The sequence below is a fragment of the Trematomus bernacchii genome, unplaced genomic scaffold, assembly GCF_902827165.1.
Source record: "Trematomus bernacchii unplaced genomic scaffold, fTreBer1.1, whole genome shotgun sequence".
NCBI lineage: Eukaryota > Metazoa > Chordata > Actinopteri > Perciformes > Nototheniidae > Trematomus > Trematomus bernacchii.
In genome coordinates, this window is record NW_022987772.1 from 2,223,017 (window position 1) to 2,241,589 (window position 18,573).

Below are 18,573 nucleotides of genomic sequence, written 5' to 3' on the forward strand. Positions count from 1 at the left end.
CCCTCAGCCCACCCCCCCTCCCCCTCACATACAGGTGTTACATCCTCTCAGGTAGCCCCCCACCCCGCTCAGCCCCCACCCCTCTCAACCCACCCCCTCCTTACAGCAGGTTTCACATCCTCCCTGTCGCCCCCCATCCCCTCCTCAGCCCCCACCCCTCTCAACCCCCTCCTCCTCCCCCCTCCTGTCCGGTCGGCATGTTCGTTACAGTTTAAATCTTCCGTGGCAAAATTAGAAAAGTGCCGGCTAAAGGTCTTCTATGTTATTTAATGAGCTTTGAAACAAACTGATATGATTCGATATTAAACCAACTAGTTATAGTAGATTAATTAACTATTCAAAACGTGTACAGTAATTTACAATAACACGGGAATAATAAACGGACTGCTCTCCCCCCTCCTGACAACACGCCAGTATCATGCAGCTCGCGGGTCCAATAATGAGTGACTCGACAGTAAAACTAAAACAAACTTTAACTAGTTTAGGTAGTTTGAGAGGTAATTAAAATAGCTACGTGTGTTATCTATGAGTGTGTTTTGTTCCGCTCACCGCATGCAGAGATGCATGTCGAATAGTCCGCAGCACCGGGGTCTCCCTCCGTCAGCAACAGCGGGTATCCCCCGTCAGATTAGACGTTACTAGCGTTTATGTCCATGCATAATCAGCCCCTATAGGACATCTTTTGTCTGTCACACACTATTCTTGTATGTCACATAAGAGGTGCAACTGATGCGGTATTGCGCTAAAGGGGATATCATTCTGGCCGGAGAGATTTCCATCCACACACACACACACACACACACACACACACACACACACACACACACACACACACACACACACACACACACACACACACACCCATACCCGTATTCCCCTCCTACCCCGCCTTTTTTTTTAAAAATAAGAGTTGGGTTAATAACTAAGGAGGCTCTCTTGAAGTGTACGGATGGTGAACTAATGTTTAATTACTATACTAACTATAAGGGCCTCTCTTTGTTGAAAGGAGGGGTAATCTGGTAATAAATGCAACAAAGTCTCTCTGAAGAGGTTGGCAATAAATTAAAGATCTTAATGACCCCATGGCGTTTGGTTTTTTTCTTTATGTTTAATTACATCAAATCCACTAATAAAATAATCCCTATATGAAGTTATATGTGTCATCTTTCCTGAAACCGAAGTGCTGTCCGTTTTACAAACAAGTTATCTTTCTGCTTCTTCACCCCTGAATTTTCCTCCCCCGTCCCTATTACTTCAGCCATCACATCAAGTCAGATCTGTGAAATTAAACACCTCTTCTCAAAGCGTGACTTCCCTATTGGGGGAGTGGGGCAGTAGGGCCTAACCCGATTTGGCCAAATATACTAACATGCAGAACATATGGTATGTTTTGAAAAAAGACTAACCATCTATCCAGTTCAAGCTGTCTTTAAGATGTGACATTGCGCTCTGACTTTTTCCCGTAAAATCGTGACAAACTATTACTTATTAAATTTGACCTCATACTGCTTGGTTGAAAATGATAGATGAGCATTTTACCAACAGATCAACGCGCAATCAACCCATACAGGACATCTCTTTCTACACATTATGTGTTATCACTATAATATCATGTCATTATTTAATGTTGTTTTGTTTGTGTGTGTGTGTGTACAACGAAGTCTCTTTGAGAGGAAAATTATAATTTAAAGATCTTATTACCCCCTTATTGTTTAACTACTTCACACAACTATTAAAGAATCCCTATATGAAGTTACATGAGGCTACATTTACTGGTGTGCTTCCCTAGATGATGTAAATAGTCTAAGTGTCATGTTAGGGGGGCATTACGGACCTCAGGAGTCCGCCCTTGGAGGCTTGGAGAGCGGATAAAGAGAGGTGTAGAACTAACAAAAAATAATTAAGTATTTGCAATGCATAAACATAGAAGTTATCACTGTCATATTATGATCACTTAATGTAAGTAAGTTTAAGTAAAACTAACACAAGTCAATATTATTCACCTAGGCATTAGTGGGCTTGAGGGTCTCAGGGAGCGTGAACAAAGTGACTTGTCTCTGTATTTGAGGATTCTCAGTGCAGGCACTAACAGGAAGCTGCTGTGCATTAGTGGAGAGTCCTCTGAAGGCAGCTGTTATTTCATTCACACACTCATCTGTTACCTGCTGACTCCTCATAGTAAGTCTAGCCAAGTCAGCTGTTAAGTTGTCCATACCATCGCTTGATAACTGGTAACTTTTGATTGACAGTCCAGCCATGGCAGCTGCCAACTCGTCCATATAATTCTTAAGAACGTGGTGACAATACTACAAAAAAGTATATATATTAGGTCAGTTAACCTTGAAGAGCTAAACAGTTCAAGTGGTAAGTAACTAAGTATTTGCAATGAATAAACATAGAAATGATCACTGTCATATTATATAATCACTTAATATGGAGATAAGTAAAACTGACACAGACAGTTTAAACTGCTTGTTAAAACGCTATTGCTTATTGTGTTTTCTCAGCACACTAACATAAATAAGGATGTATAATATAAAAAACTAGAAAACGATATAGTATTTTCAAGTCTTACTTTAGTATGGTAAAATTAAGAACAAGTCACATTAAAGTGTGTCATGATTTTCCGTAAAAAAGTCAAGTATAGTTTGTCAAAAGAATATGAAAAAATCATTTTGTAGAGTAGTATGTTGAAAATCTCAGTGTTTAACTGAACACACCTACATGTGATAACGCCTCGAACAAAGGGGTAATTAGCATACAAAGGGGGGTCACTAGCATCAGTGGGGGAAAGGTGCTACGGGAATGAACTTTGAGGAGGGGGAACTTGTAAGAATTTCCAGCTTTTGAAGACAATTATGTGGTACCCGTCCTTACAGCTAAACAAATCCTATGCCAGGTATTCAACAGACCACAAGAAGCACAAGAAGCCCCAGAAAGGATTACATTCAGAGCTAATAATGGTGAAACCGAAGAAGAAGCAAAGCAGATTATAATCGTTGCGGGTGAAAGGATAGAGAATTTGCAAGTGATGTTAATGCACTTATCTGATATAAAAAATGCATTCATTTACTTCCAAGAGACCCCTAAACATCTAGTTGGGCAATGTGAATTGAACGATAAACCGATCACTGTAAATGAAACGCGGAGAGAGGCAGCAGTGCAAATCGTTAAGTCTATTACCTTGTATGCACTACGACATTAACTTGGTCAAATGTAATATGTCTTTCCGAAGATGTGGCGAATGGTGTGTTTTTCAATTAAACAACCATAACAAATTAAAATGTGTTTTATTTTTGCTTTCATATATAGTAATAGTATTAACTCCTCTGACTAGACTGTGCTAAAATAAGACGTTTCACTGTTAAATAAAAATGGAAGTAGAAAATCGAGATAATGATGAGGCTCGTTATGTATCCAGTAACTATGAACAGCAGTTTGAAAATGTTATTTAACCCTTTAACTCTAATTGACAAATCTAAAATAGCCTCTAGCTTATCTATAAATTTGTGATTTTAACACTTATTCACTGACACAAGGCAGATTATGGCTTTTTTCTCTTGCCAAGATACTTTTAGACACACTCTGAGGTATGCAAAACCTTAAAACTAGAAAATGAAGTACATTGTCTGATTAGATTTTTTCGTAAAGACTGTTTCTCTAAAAGGCAAGTTTGTGATTTTTAACACTTATTTACTGACACAAGGCAGATTTTGACTTTTTTCTCTTTTCATGTGTTACCAAGATACTTTTTAGATACACTTTTATGTATGCAACACTTAACAAAGGGGTATAATATGAAGTACTTTGTAAGGGAATGGGGGTTTCTTTAATACCCCTTTTTTTATTTCTAAAAAACACTTGTACAGTTAAATAATGTAGGTTTTTCTCTGATATTCTAGTTATTTTCAGCTACCAAGATACTTTTGTTGATACACTTTTATGTAGGAACATTTGGCAACTGGTAGAATGTCAATTATTTTGTAACAAAAATGTATTTTCTTAAAGACTGTGACTCTAAAAGGGAAGTTGGTGATTTTAACACTTATTCACTGACACAAGGCACATTATGGCTTTTTTCTCTTGCCAAGATACTTTTAGACACACTCTGAGGTATGCAAAACCTTAAAACTAGAAAATGAAGTACATTGTCTGATTAGATTTTTTCGTAAAGACTGTTTCTCTAAAAGGCAAGTTTGTGATTTTTAACACTTATTTACTGACACAAGGCAGATTTTGACTTTTTTCTCTTTTCATGTGTTACCAAGATACTTTTTAGATACACTTTTATGTATGCAACACTTAACAAAGGGGTATAATTTGAAGTACTTTGTAAGGGAATGGGGGTTTCTTTAATACCCCTTTTTTTATTTCTAAAAAACACTTGTACAGTTAAATAATGTAGGTTTTTCTCTGATATTCTAGTTATTTTCAGCTACCAAGATACTTTTGTTGATACACTTTTATGTAGGAACATTTCGCAACTGGTAGAATGTCAATTATTTTGTAACAAAAATGTATTTTCTTAAAGACTGTGACTCTAAAAGGGAAGTTGGTGATTTTAACACTTATTCACTGACACAAGGCACATTATGGCTTTTTTCTCTTGCCAAGATACTTTTAGACACACTCTGAGGTATGCAAAACCTTAAAACTAGAAAATGAAGTACATTGTCTGATTAGATTTTTTCGTAAAGACTGTTTCTCTAAAAGGCAAGTTTGTGATTTTTAACACTTATTTACTGACACAAGGCAGATTTTGACTTTTTTTTCTCTTTTCATGTGTTACCAAGATACTTTTTAGATACACTTTTATGTATGCAACACTTAACAAAGGGGTATAATATGAAGTACTTTGTAAGGGAATGGGGGTTTCTTTAATACCCCTTTTTTTTATTTCTAAAAAACACTTGTACAGTTAAATAATGTAGGTTTTCTCTGATATTCTAGTTATTTTCAGCTACCAAGATATTTTTGTTGATACACTTTTATGTAGGAACATTTGGCAACTGGTAGAATGTCAATTATTTTGTAACAAAAATGTATTTTCTTAAAGACTGTGACTCTAAAAGGGAAGTTGGTGATTTTAACACTTCTATTTTTCCCCCGTTGTCTTTCACTTACTGTTTTGATACAGTTTTATGTATGACAACTTTACAACTGGTAGAAAGTTAAGTACTTTTTCTTTCATATTATTTTAACACAACATTACTTTTTTCATATTTTTCAACATACTGTGATATATATATATATATATATTTTTTTTCCTCTCCATTATATTTTTGAATATACAGCAAACTCCTGGACTACTATCGTCACCACCATTGTGGACACCCACATATTGCAGTACTACTGCTGCTGATGTTACTCCTGGGGCCAAGACGTCTCTGTTTCTGAACATAGTGAAATCGGAGTTGGTTGATATTCTGGAGAGGGTGCTGCATCGGTACAGAGAAGAAATCTGCAATGGATGTCGAGTCAGCCACCCCAGCCAGAGGCAACACGATTGTCTGAATGACATTCCAGAATATGTCTTCAGAAACAATTACAACGCGTTAATGAAAAGACTTTGGCTCGCCGACTTCATTACTGTGATTGACCAGAGGCTTAATGATAAAAACATTTACACGGCTGAATGGAGGATCCAAGGCGCTTCGGAGGCTTTTATGCACAATCTCAAAAACTGCAGACGCCTCAAGGAGAGACTTGAAAAGATCCATGCCGAGCTGGATGGAGAAGAAGAAGACTAATAACCAGCGGTTGATTGAAGCCAGGGATTTTTATTTTTATTTTTTTTCGATACTTTGACTTTTCTTTAAAGTAAAATAAAAAAAAAAAAAAAGGGATAACTACTATGGAAAACAATCTGTATATATTTATCAGAATGCAGTCAATACCTGTTTAATAAGTGTGTTGTTGATGACGATTGAAAACAGAATGAGTAGTGACCCCCGTGTAAACAGAATGGCTGAAGTTTGTAAACTAGAAGACATTTTGGATATCGTTCATTCTGGCAGTACTATTCCGGGTCATGGGGAAATGATTACAAACGAAACATTTAAAGTGGTACTGGAATCTTCATTTTCCGAAACATTCTGTAACATTAGTCAAGTCATAGTATAGTTTGACAAAAAGATCTTGAAAAAGTCATGACATTGTGTGTTGAAATGGTTTTGAATAAACACATCAGTATTTAAAAAAGTAAAATTGTATCAAGTGCATCAGACAACTGAAATTACTCCATTTGAACCATATTATAAATAAGTAAAGAATGGTCATAGTATATAGCAGGGCTGTTTAATAGTTTTCTGTGTTCTGTGTTTTGTGTGTCAGTGTGTCAGTGTTGCATTGTTTCAGTGTTTCAGTGTTTCAGTGTTCTGTGTTTCAGTGTTGCAGTGTTTCAGTGTTTTGGGTGTCAGTGTGTCAGTGTTGCAGTGTTGCAGTGTTTCAGTGTTTTGTGTGTCAGTATTTCAGTGTGTCAGTGTTTCAGTGTTTCAGTGTTTTCAGTGTTTTGTGTTTCAGTGTTTCAGTGTGTCAGTGTCTCAGTGTTTCAGTGTGTTTGTGTTTCAGTGTTTTCAGTGTTTTGTGTTTCAGTGTTTCAGTGTTTTTGTGTTTTTGTGTTTCTGTGTTTCTGTGTTTCTGTGTTTTTGTGTTACAGTGTTTCAGTGTTTTCAGTGTTTTGTGTTTCAGTGTTTCAGTGTTTTTTGTGTTTCAGTGTTTTTTGTGTGTCAGTGTTTTCAGTGTGTCAGTGTTTCAGTGTTGCAGTGTTTCAGTGTTTTCAGTGTTTTGTGTTTCAGTGTTTCAGTGTGTCAGTGTTTCAGTGTTTCAGTGTTTCAGTGTTGCAGTGTTTCAGTGTTTTGGGTGTCAGTGTGTCAGTGTTGCAGTGTTTCAGTGTTTTGTGTGTCAGTATTTCAGTGTCAGTGTTTCAGTGTTTCAGTGTTTATGTGTTTCAGTGTTTTCAGTGTTTTTGTGTTTCAGTGTTTCAGTGTTTCAGTGTTTTTGTGCTTCAGTGTTTCAGTGTTTCAGTGTTTTGTGTGTCAGAGTGTCAGTGTTTACAGCCTTTCTTTGCTCTGATCAATCCCCAGGGATCCTCCCCTGGAAGGAATATAGCAGGATGAGAGAAAAACATTTAAAAAAAAAAAAAAACGTATCTTAGAAGTGGCTATAACATTTGATGCAATTCTAAAAGATAGTCAGATTCCTAAAAAGTTACAAACGGATGCTGGAAAATAATTATTTAACAAGATTTTTGAAGCCTTGCTGAAGAAACAAATAATTATTTTCCAGCATCCGTTTGTAACTTTTTAGGAATCTGACTATCTTTTAGAATTGCATCAAATGTTATAGCCACTTCTAAGATCTTGATCTTTTTGTCAAACTATACTATGACTTGACTAATGTTACAGAATGTTTCGGAAAATGAAGATTCCAGTACCACTTTAAATGTTTCGTTTGTAATCGTTTCCCCATGACCCGGAATAGTACTGCCAGAATGAACGATATCCAAAATGTCTTCTAGTTTACAAACTTCAGCCATTCTGTTTACACGGGGGTCACTACTCATTCTGTTTTCAATCGTCATCAACAACACACTTATTAAACAGGTATTGACTGCATTCTGATAAATATATACAGATTGTTTTCCATAGTAGTTATCCCTTTTTTTTTTTTTTTTTTTTTTACTTTAAAGAAAAGTCAAAGTATCGAAAAAAAAAAAAAAAAAAAAATCCCTGGCTTCAATCAACCGCTGGTTATTAGTCTTCTTCTTCTCCATCCAGCTCGGCATGGATCTTTTCAAGTCTCTCCTTGAGGCGTCTGCAGTTTTTGAGATTGTGCATAAAAGCCTCCGAAGCGCCTTGGATCCTCCATTCAGCCGTGTAAATGTTTTTATCATTAAGCCTCTGGTCAATCACAGTAATGAAGTCGGCGAGCCAAAGTCTTTTCATTAACGCGTTGTAATTGTTTCTGAAGACATATTCTGGAATGTCATTCAGACAATCGTGTTGCCTCTGGCTGGGGTGGCTGACTCGACATCCATTGCAGATTTCTTCTCTGTACCGATGCAGCACCCTCTCCAGAATATCAACCAACTCCGATTTCACTATGTTCAGAAACAGAGACGTCTTGGCCCCAGGAGTAACATCAGCAGCAGTAGTACTGCAATATGTGGGTGTCCACAATGGTGGTGACGATAGTAGTCCAGGAGTTTGCTGTATATTCAAAAATATAATGGAGAGGAAAAAAATATATATATATATATATATATCACAGTATGTTGAAAAATATGAAAAAAGTAATGTTGTGTTAAAATAATATGAAAGAAAAAGTACTTAACTTTCTACCAGTTGTAAAGTTGTCATACATAAAACTGTATCAAAACAGTAAGTGAAAGACAACGGGGGGAAAATAGAAGTGTTAAAATCACCAACTTCCCTTTTAGAGTCACAGTCTTTAAGAAAATACATTTTTGTTACAAAATAATTGACATTCTACCAGTTGCCAAATGTTCCTACATAAAAGTGTATCAACAAAAATATCTTGGTAGCTGAAAATAACTAGAATATCAGAGAAAACCTACATTATTTAACTGTACAAGTGTTTTTTAGAAATAAAAAAAAGGGGTATTAAAGAAACCCCCATTCCCTTACAAAGTACTTCATATTATACCCCTTTGTTAAGTGTTGCATACATAAAAGTGTATCTAAAAAGTATCTTGGTAACACATGAAAAGAGAAAAAAAAGTCAAAATCTGCCTTGTGTCAGTAAATAAGTGTTAAAAATCACAAACTTGCCTTTTAGAGAAACAGTCTTTACGAAAAAATCTAATCAGACAATGTACTTCATTTTCTAGTTTCAAGGTTTTGCATACCTCAGAGTGTGTCTAAAAGTATCTTGGCAAGAGAAAAAAGCCATAATCTGCCTTGTGTCAGTGAATAAGTGTTAAAATCACAAACTTATAGATAAGCTAGAAGCTATTTTAGATTTGTCAATTAGAGTTAAAGGGTTAAATAACATTTTCAAACTGCTGTTCATAGTTACTGGATACATAACGAGCCTCATCATTATCTCGATTTTCTACTTCCATTTTTATTTAACAGTGAAACGTCTTATTTTAGCACAGTCTAGTCAGAGGAGTTAATACTATTACTATATATGAAAGCAAAAATAAAACACATTTTCATTTGTTATGGTTGTTTAATTGAAAAACACACCATTCGCCACATCTTCGGAAAGACATATTACATTTGACCAAGTTAATGTCGTAGTGCATACAAGGTAATAGACTTAACGATTTGCACTGCTGCCTCTCTCCGCGTTTCATTTACAGTGATCGGTTTATCGTTCAATTCACATTGCCCAACTAGATGTTTAGGGGTCTCTTGGAAGTAAATGAATGCATTTTTTATATCAGATAAGTGCATTAACATCACTTGCAAATTCTCTATCCTTTCACCCGCAACGATTATAATCTGCTTTGCTTCTTCTTCGGTTTCACCATTATTAGCTCTGAATGTAATCCTTTCTGGGGCTTCTTGTGCTTCTTGTGGTCTGTTGAATACCTGGCATAGGATTTGTTTAGCTGTAAGGACGGGTACCACATAATTGTCTTCAAAAGCTGGAAATTCTTACAAGTTCCCCCTCCTCAAAGTTCATTCCCGTAGCACCTTTCCCCCACTGATGCTAGTGACCCCCCTTTGTATGCTAATTACCCCTTTGTTCGAGGCGTTATCACATGTAGGTGTGTTCAGTTAAACACTGAGATTTTCAACATACTACTCTACAAAATGATTTTTTCATATTCTTTTGACAAACTATACTTGACTTTTTTACGGAAAATCATGACACACTTTAATGTGACTTATTCTTAATTTTACCATACTAAAGTAAGACTTGAAAATACTATATCGTTTTCTAGTTTTTTATATTATACATCCTTATTTATGTTAGTGTGCTGAGAAAACACAATAAGCAATAGCGTTTTAACAAGCAGTTTAAACTGTCTGTGTCAGTTTTACTTATCTCCATATTAAGTGATTATATAATATGACAGTGATCATTTCTATGTTTATTCATTGCAAATACTTAGTTACTTACCACTTGAACTGTTTAGCTCTTCAAGGTTAACTGACCTAATATATATACTTTTTTGTAGTATTGTCACCACGTTCTTAAGAATTATATGGACGAGTTGGCAGCTGCCATGGCTGGACTGTCAATCAAAAGTTACCAGTTATCAAGCGATGGTATGGACAACTTAACAGCTGACTTGGCTAGACTTACTATGAGGAGTCAGCAGGTAACAGATGAGTGTGTGAATGAAATAACAGCTGCCTTCAGAGGACTCTCCACTAATGCACAGCAGCTTCCTGTTAGTGCCTGCACTGAGAATCCTCAAATACAGAGACAAGTCACTTTGTTCACGCTCCCTGAGACCCTCAAGCCCACTAATGCCTAGGTGAATAATATTGACTTGTGTTAGTTTTACTTAAACTTACTTACATTAAGTGATCATAATATGACAGTGATAACTTCTATGTTTATGCATTGCAAATACTTAATTATTTTTTGTTAGTTCTACACCTCTCTTTATCCGCTCTCCAAGCCTCCAAGGGCGGACTCCTGAGGTCCGTAATGCCCCCCTAACATGACACTTAGACTATTTACATCATCTAGGGAAGCACACCAGTAAATGTAGCCTCATGTAACTTCATATAGGGATTCTTTAATAGTTGTGTGAAGTAGTTAAACAATAAGGGGGTAATAAGATCTTTAAATTATAATTTTCCTCTCAAAGAGACTTCGTTGTACACACACACACACAAACAAAACAACATTAAATAATGACATGATATTATAGTGATAACACATAATGTGTAGAAAGAGATGTCCTGTATGGGTTGATTGCGCGTTGATCTGTTGGTAAAATGCTCATCTATCATTTTCAACCAAGCAGTATGAGGTCAAATTTAATAAGTAATAGTTTGTCACGATTTTACGGGAAAAAGTCAGAGCGCAATGTCACATCTTAAAGACAGCTTGAACTGGATAGATGGTTAGTCTTTTTTCAAAACATACCATATGTTCTGCATGTTAGTATATTTGGCCAAATCGGGTTAGGCCCTACTGCCCCACTCCCCCAATAGGGAAGTCACGCTTTGAGAAGAGGTGTTTAATTTCACAGATCTGACTTGATGTGATGGCTGAAGTAATAGGGACGGGGGAGGAAAATTCAGGGGTGAAGAAGCAGAAAGATAACTTGTTTGTAAAACGGACAGCACTTCGGTTTCAGGAAAGATGACACATATAACTTCATATAGGGATTATTTTATTAGTGGATTTGATGTAATTAAACATAAAGAAAAAAACCAAACGCCATGGGGTCATTAAGATCTTTAATTTATTGCCAACCTCTTCAGAGAGACTTTGTTGCATTTATTACCAGATTACCCCTCCTTTCAACAAAGAGAGGCCCTTATAGTTAGTATAGTAATTAAACATTAGTTCACCATCCGTACACTTCAAGAGAGCCTCCTTAGTTATTAACCCAACTCTTATTTAAAAAAAAAAAAAAGGCGGGTTAGGAGAGCATCAGTTGCACCTCTTATGTGACATACAAGAATAGTGTGTGACAGACAAAAGATGTCCTATAGGGGCTGATTATGCATGGACATAAACGCTAGTAACGTCTAATCTGACGGGGGATACCCGCTGTTGCTGACGGAGGGAGACCCCGGTGCTGCGGACTATTCGACATGCATCTCTGCATGCGGTGAGCGGAACAAAACACACTCGTAGATAACACACGTAGCTATTTTAATTACCTCTCAAACTACCTAAACTAGTTAAAGTTTGTTTTAGTTTTACTGTCGAGTCACTCATTATTGGACCCGCGAGCTGCATGATACTGGCGTGTTGTCAGGAGGGGGGGAGAGCAGTCCGTTTATTATTCCCGTGTTATTGTAAATTACTGTACACGTTTTGAATAGTTAATTAATCTACTATAACTAGTTGGTTTAATATCGAATCATATCAGTTTGTTTCAAAGCTCATTAAATAACATAGAAGACCTTTAGCCGGCACTTTTCTAATTTTGCCACGGAAGATTTAAACTGTAACGAACATGCCGACCGGACAGGAGGGGGGAGGAGGAGGGGGTTGAGAGGGGTGGGGGCTGAGGAGGGGATGGGGGGCGACAGGGAGGATGTGAAACCTGCTGTAAGGAGGGGGTGGGTTGAGAGGGGTGGGGGCTGAGCGGGGTGGGGGGCTACCTGAGAGGATGTAACACCTGTATGTGAGGGGGAGGGGGGGTGGGCTGAGGGGGGTGGGGGCTACCGGTGAGGATGTAACACCTGTACGCGATAACACCTCGAACAAAGGGGCTCATTAGCATATCAAAGGGGGGTCATTAACATAATTAGGGGGCGGGACTTAGAAGGTGTGACCTGTCACTTTTTTATGCATACTAATGAGATTGAAGCGGGATATGTACTACTACTCACAACCTTATAATGATGAGCCTGCTAGGCGTTCAAGAGACCAGGAGCAGCCAAGGATTAGAAGGAATAACGGCCATCGGAGAGAAATGGAGCTGTGGTGTGAGGAGAACCAGTGGAGAACAGGGCAGCTGTCTTGGTGAGTGACCGGCGTTAGCTACAGTTCATGTTAGCTAACGTCGGTCACATCACAACATTGTAAAGTTAGCTATCATATATCAGGCTATAACTAAAGTAGTATTGATCATATAGAAACGTTACTGGCAGGACTGTTGATACTGATCCATGACAGAAACTAATGCGCAAGTATCAGCCGTATCTCGCGTTACCTAATGCAACTCCACACTACGTCTGACGGTGCTGTGTACCGGAGGGGAAAGAGAGGAGCGAAGGGGGGAGAGAGATAGGAGCGAAGGGGGGGAGAGAGAGGAGTGAAGGGGGGGAGAGAGAGAGGAGCGAAGGAGGGGAGAGAGAGAGGAACGGAGGGGGGGAGAGAGAGAGGAACGAAGGGGGAGAGAGAGAGGAACGAAGGGGGGAGAGAGAGAGGAACGAAGGGGGGGAGAGAGAGAGAGGAACGAAGGGGGGGGAGAGAGAGAGGAGCGAAGGGGGGAGAGAGAGAGGAACGGAGGGGGGGGAGAGAGAGAGGAGCGAAGGAGGGGAGAGAGAGAGGAACGGAGGGGGGGGAGGAGAGAGAGGAACGAAGGGGGGGAGAGAGAGAGGAACGAAGGGGGGGAGAGAGAGAGGAACGAAGGGGGGAGAGAGAGAGCAGCGAAGGGGGGAGGAGAGAGAGAGCAGCGAAGGGGGGGAGAGAGAGAGGAACGAAGGGGAGAGAGAGAGGAACGCATGGGGGGGGAGAGAGAGAGGAACGAATGGGGAGAGAGAGAGCAGCGAAGGGGGGGAGAGAGAGAGGAGCGAAGGGGGGGAGAGAGAGAGCAGCGAAGGGGGGAGAGAGAGAGGAACGAAGGGGGGGAGAGAGAGAGGAACGAAGGGGGAGAGAGAGAGAGGAGCGAAGGGGGGAGAGAGAGAGGAAACGCATGGGGGGAGAGAGAGAGAGGAACGAATGGGGGAGAGAGAGAGAGGAGCGAAGGGGGGAGAGAGAGAGAGGAACGCATGGGGGGGAGAGAGAGAGGAACGAATGGGGAGAGAGAGAGAGGCAGCGAAGGGGGGGAGAGAGAGAGCAGTGAAGGGGGGGAGAGAGAGGAACGAAGAGGGGGAGAGAGAGAGCAGCGAAGGGGGAGAGAGAGAGAGGAGCGAAGGGGGGGAGAGAGAGAGGAACGCATGGGGGGGAGAGAGAGAGGAACGAATGGGGGAGAGCGAGAGGAACGCATGGGGGGAGAGAGAGGAGCGAAGGGGGGGAGAGAGAGAGGAGCGAAGAGGGGGGGAGAGAGAGAGCAGCGAAGGGGGGGAGAGAGAGAGAGGAACGAATGGGGGAGAGAGAGAGGAACGCATGGGGGAGAGAGAGAGGAGCGCATGGGGGGATCAGGATCATATCAGCCTGATGTCTGCAGCTCAGAGTCAACACAACTCTCACATATTCATCTCAGCACAGAAGTTAAAGATGGAGAACTGACCTGAGAGTCTTCAGTCTGCAGTCTGGACTCTCCAGAAGATCTCTCAGCAGCTCCACTCCTGAATCCTGCAGAGCGTTGAGACTCAGGTCCAGACCTCTCAGATGGGATGGGTTGGACTTCAGAGCTGAGATCAGACCAGAACAGCTGATCTCTGACAAACTGCAGCTCATCAGACTGAATAAAGAAAACATGATGTAAGTTTAGAAAAACAAAGTTTCAGCTTAAAATATTCAAGGTTCAATAATCTGTTTATAGCTGGAGAAGTAGAGAATGTAGGAGTTTATAAAGTGGACATCCTGACAGGTTAACCTGTTCCACTCTGAGCCTGTTTTTCAGGTCTCAGGCTCGAAAATGACATTCCCAGAACAAATGACCATATCTTCCCTTCTAAAAGGGTTAAATTAATAATCTTTTCTCAAAGTAATGATAAACCTGTGAGTTGGATGTAGAAGTGTCAGAATCAATATAAATGTTTTTTATTTTAAAGAAAATTCAGATTTTACATAGTAAAAAACTGTAAATTATAGTGTCCGTCCAAAAATTATTTTTTACAGATAGTGAAAACTACCCTTGGATGATGGGTTAGTAGACTAAAAGCTTTAGGAATCCAAAGTACAACATATAATAAGTACCCTGTATCAAGATTGATGCAAAACAAGTGAAATTTGACCTTTTTAGAGAGATTTAGCCAAAAACTGGGCCATCTGGGGTCATTTGGGTGGATTTGACCTATCTCTGGCCCCCCTTGCTCGATCTGGTTGGTTGACATACCCTTGTGACCGTTAGAGCCAATAGAATCGAAGGAGGAGACTCACATAGACACACATTGTAAAGAAAAAATGTTGCCGCTTCGCGTGTGGAAAGCGAAACTAAACTGGAGGAATGTCTCCTTCTGGAGTTTGGAAACTAAAACGCAGTTGTATTGCTTATGGATTATCAGAAATAATTTCAAAGAAGGCACAGACACATAGGATGAACCTATGGATTAACTGCAGCATCGTTTTTTTATCGTTTTAATGCCATTGAAGACCACTTTTGACCAAGGTGAGCCATATTTACATGTTTAGCTTCTTGGCTCCACATGTGATGATGTACGCTTTCGTTGATAGCGTCGCGAATGTTTATCACTGAGTGTTGAGGTGGGCACCGTTAGATTCAGTGTCTCCAGGACACCAAAAAATAGTGTTTGGTTGTGCATCTAGGATAAGTAATAAGGGAGTTCTGAGTGAGTTTATGTGCCTTTGTCGGTCCCGTTTTTTCGATCGAGGCTAATTCAGAGGCTGAGTGCTAGCATTGTGGGTTTTTTTTTTCAAAAAAAATTAAAAAGATCAGTTAGCTGAGTTTCTTCCCGTTACATGGATATAACACATTCATAGTTTTATTCAATATTAAGATTCCTTAGACGTTGTTTCCTGCAAATGACGCGTTTATCCGCCCGGTACCGGGGGGAAGGCGTGAAACAGGTTAAAAACTGTAAGATCCAGAAAGAGAAAAGAGCTCTCATTAATATGAAAGACAACGTGCTTCACCTTCAATAAAAAGTGGAGACTTCACATCTGAACCTCTGCTCCATCTACACTAACTCATGATGTGCAGCCAGACTAATACAAACCCACTGAAACTGATTCAACTCAAGATCACACAGTTTACAAATATGACAAATATGTCGGAATGAATTTAGAAGAAATGTGATAAAAAATAAATAGAAAATATTTATTTAGGAATAGTGGAGCCATACATCCAAAGCATCTTCAGTTTAAACTCCTCAGTCAGTATGAGCATCATGTAGCTTCATACAAATGTGAGAAACAGCTAAACCTGACATTATTTGTTAGTGTTTAATAGTTTTGATAGAAATATGTATTAATTGTAATAAACTGTTTATTATATCATTTATAAAAGAAACCTGATAGAGAATATAAAATGAACTCCAGGTGTTTAAATGTTCAGATTGAATTATGAAGTGTAGGATTTTCTTGTTATATTTTAATGTAAAGCTCAACATTAGTCTGCCACAGTCAACACATGTTCTGTAGAATCCCATATGTCTGGTAACAAGTTGCACTGACTAACATGTGGCTTTGCATTGTCAGCTTGCATTATATTGTTCTTGGGAGAATGAAAGAAAAGAAACACAAGATGAACAAAAGGAGAAACTGCAGACAAATGGTAACATCCATGATTTGTTGTGCTAAGCTAGGCTACGCCTGGAACTGGAGAGATTCCCCAGCGAGAGGAACCCCTCCACCTCCCTGTGTTTAATACAATACTGCTGAACCAGCAGAGAGTCGACCCCTTACTGACCTGAGAACCACCAGTCTGCAGTCTGGACTCTCCAGAAGATCTCTCAGCAGCTCCACTCCTGAATCCTGCAGCTTGTTGTAACTCAGGTTCAGAACTCTCAGATGTGAAGGGTTGGACTTCAGAGCTGAGATCAGAGCAGAACAGCTGATCTCTGACAACCTGCAGCCTCTCAGTCTGAATAAAGAAAACATGATGTAACTTTAGAAAACAAAGTTCCTAGAAAGGGCGCTAAAGTCATTTCTGGCCCCGCCTACTTTCATTAGAGCGAAGTGTAAAATAATAGTGTCTTCATGTCTTAAAGCTGCTGAGTCATATACTGCACCTCAAACAACAAATAAATCCAGAGTTACAGTTTCTTTACTTCCTCTACAGAAAAAAGGACAGTAAAAGAAACTCAGAAATCTCAGTTTCAGATGAAGCCTGCAGCAGACCCACCGGACATCCAAGGAGATAATAATGCCGCATTTCCACTACACGGTCGGCCTCGGCCACACTCGGTACGGCTCGGTACGGCTTGGCCGCGTTGGGCCTTAACAGGGCCGACTCACTTCATGCTGCGCTTCCATTACAGTTTAGGAACTGGGGTAGTTACTATAGTAACGCAGTGTAGGCGGAGCCGTGACGTCATCTTCAATGAGAAATCCAGAAACACAACACAGCCGTTAGCTGTTAGCACTCAGAGCTCACAGCTCCTTATATATGTTCAGAAACTCGACAAAAGTTAAACAAGTACACACCACAGACTGCCTGTGTCATGGTGAATACAGTCGCTGCTTTATTTACGTCTGTATAGGCCGTTGTTGTGAGTGTGGACGGTCGGGGCATATACTGCGTTAGCTTAGCCAATCTCCATCTAGAAAAACACGAATTTTAAAAGGTTTTTCGCCTGCCGTCTGTCTGCAGACTTGACAAAGCATTAATTCATGGTTTTTACTAACCGGTATCAGTATGTTGTTACTTCGGCATCATTTTGAAACGTGTATTACAATTAAATCACGGTCAAATATGTCCATCTTGTTGTAGTTCTAGCCCTCTTGCCAGCGCTCCTCTCTCTAGTTTAGCATACTCAGCCCGACTCAGCCCTGTTTGTTGGCCCCGATAGAACCACAATTTTCTAGGGCCAGAAAAGAGGTGAAAAAAGTGGCCCCGCGCCGTGCCGCGCCGGAACTAGGCCTAGTGGAAGCACAACCAAAAAAGGGGACGGCACGACACGGCACGCTTAAAGCGAGCTCCGCGCTGCAGTGGAACTGCGCCATAAGGTTCTCTAAGGTTTAATAATCGGTGATAAGAAGATGCAATTACAGTATGTATACAGATTTCATTGATCATGAGAAATGTGAATAAAAATAGCTCACAGTTTAGACACAGTGCATTTTGCTGCAGGGAACATTCAGGGCTGTTTGGACGAAGATTGTGAGAAATCAATCTCCAAGTTTGCTGATGCTTCTGGGCAGAAGTGACGAGATAATGTAGACTGTCTCTATATAGTTATCAAGTGCATTATCTTTTTTTTGTGTTGCCTAAATCCACGTTTCTCTTGTTTGAACTTTATAATGACACGCCAATGTTTCGGCAGATACCTGGATAATGCCTACAATCATATATTTAATTTATGTTATATACAATCAGAATCATTTCATAATAATAAATAATATCTCTAAGGTTTAATAATCGGTTCAGAGCTCAAAATGGTTTTAATGTCAGCAATGATGTGGAAAACCCCTCTCCCACTCCGGCCTCCCTCTACCTGCTCCCTCCTCCAGCTCACCTGTGGGAAATCCTTTCCCCCATGAACAAAGAAGCTGGCTGGCCTCATGCAACTCCTGAGAACCAATCGTTTGAGTAAATAATCAGTACGTGTTCCTTTCCTTTGTATTGTATGTTCATAGCAGCTCCAGTAGTTTACCTCCCTATTTTCTGTACCGTTTAGATTTGGTTACTTTATTTCTACATTACATATAATAATGTAGAAAGATAACTGCTTTGCTGGAGTATCATTTGAAGTATGAATGTTATGTTTGAACTAACTAAGATGTGTTGTACTTTCCTACCAGATCAACCAGACAACAATTAAGACAAACAAGAATCAACAAATTACAATGAAAACAATGATCTGGAACTCCTGCCTCCATGTGCTCATCTTTAAATCCACTGCGTTGACTGTTTAGTCCTTGAACCAAGCACCCTCACCACCCTCCATATTC

General features: G+C 39.7%; 2 protein-coding genes across 2 annotated transcripts in view; one reads left to right on the forward strand and one right to left on the reverse strand.

Moving 5' to 3' along the window:
- Positions 1–18,573, forward strand: part of LOC117496977 (protein FAM219B-like) — an 81,129-nt gene that overhangs the window by 26,320 nt on the left and 36,236 nt on the right. The gene's annotated exons all lie outside the window — the stretch shown is intronic.
- The window catches only part of LOC117496971 (protein NLRC3-like), a 44,478-nt gene that overhangs the window by 8,357 nt on the left and 17,548 nt on the right, over positions 1–18,573 (reverse strand). Inside the window, exons 7-8 of the mRNA XM_034148843.1 lie at positions 16,370–16,543; positions 14,066–14,239 (exon numbers count right to left, since the gene is read on the reverse strand). Of these exons, the coding sequence (XP_034004734.1) occupies positions 14,066–14,239; positions 16,370–16,543 (348 nt within the window). The remainder of the gene's footprint in view (positions 1–14,065; positions 14,240–16,369; positions 16,544–18,573) is intronic.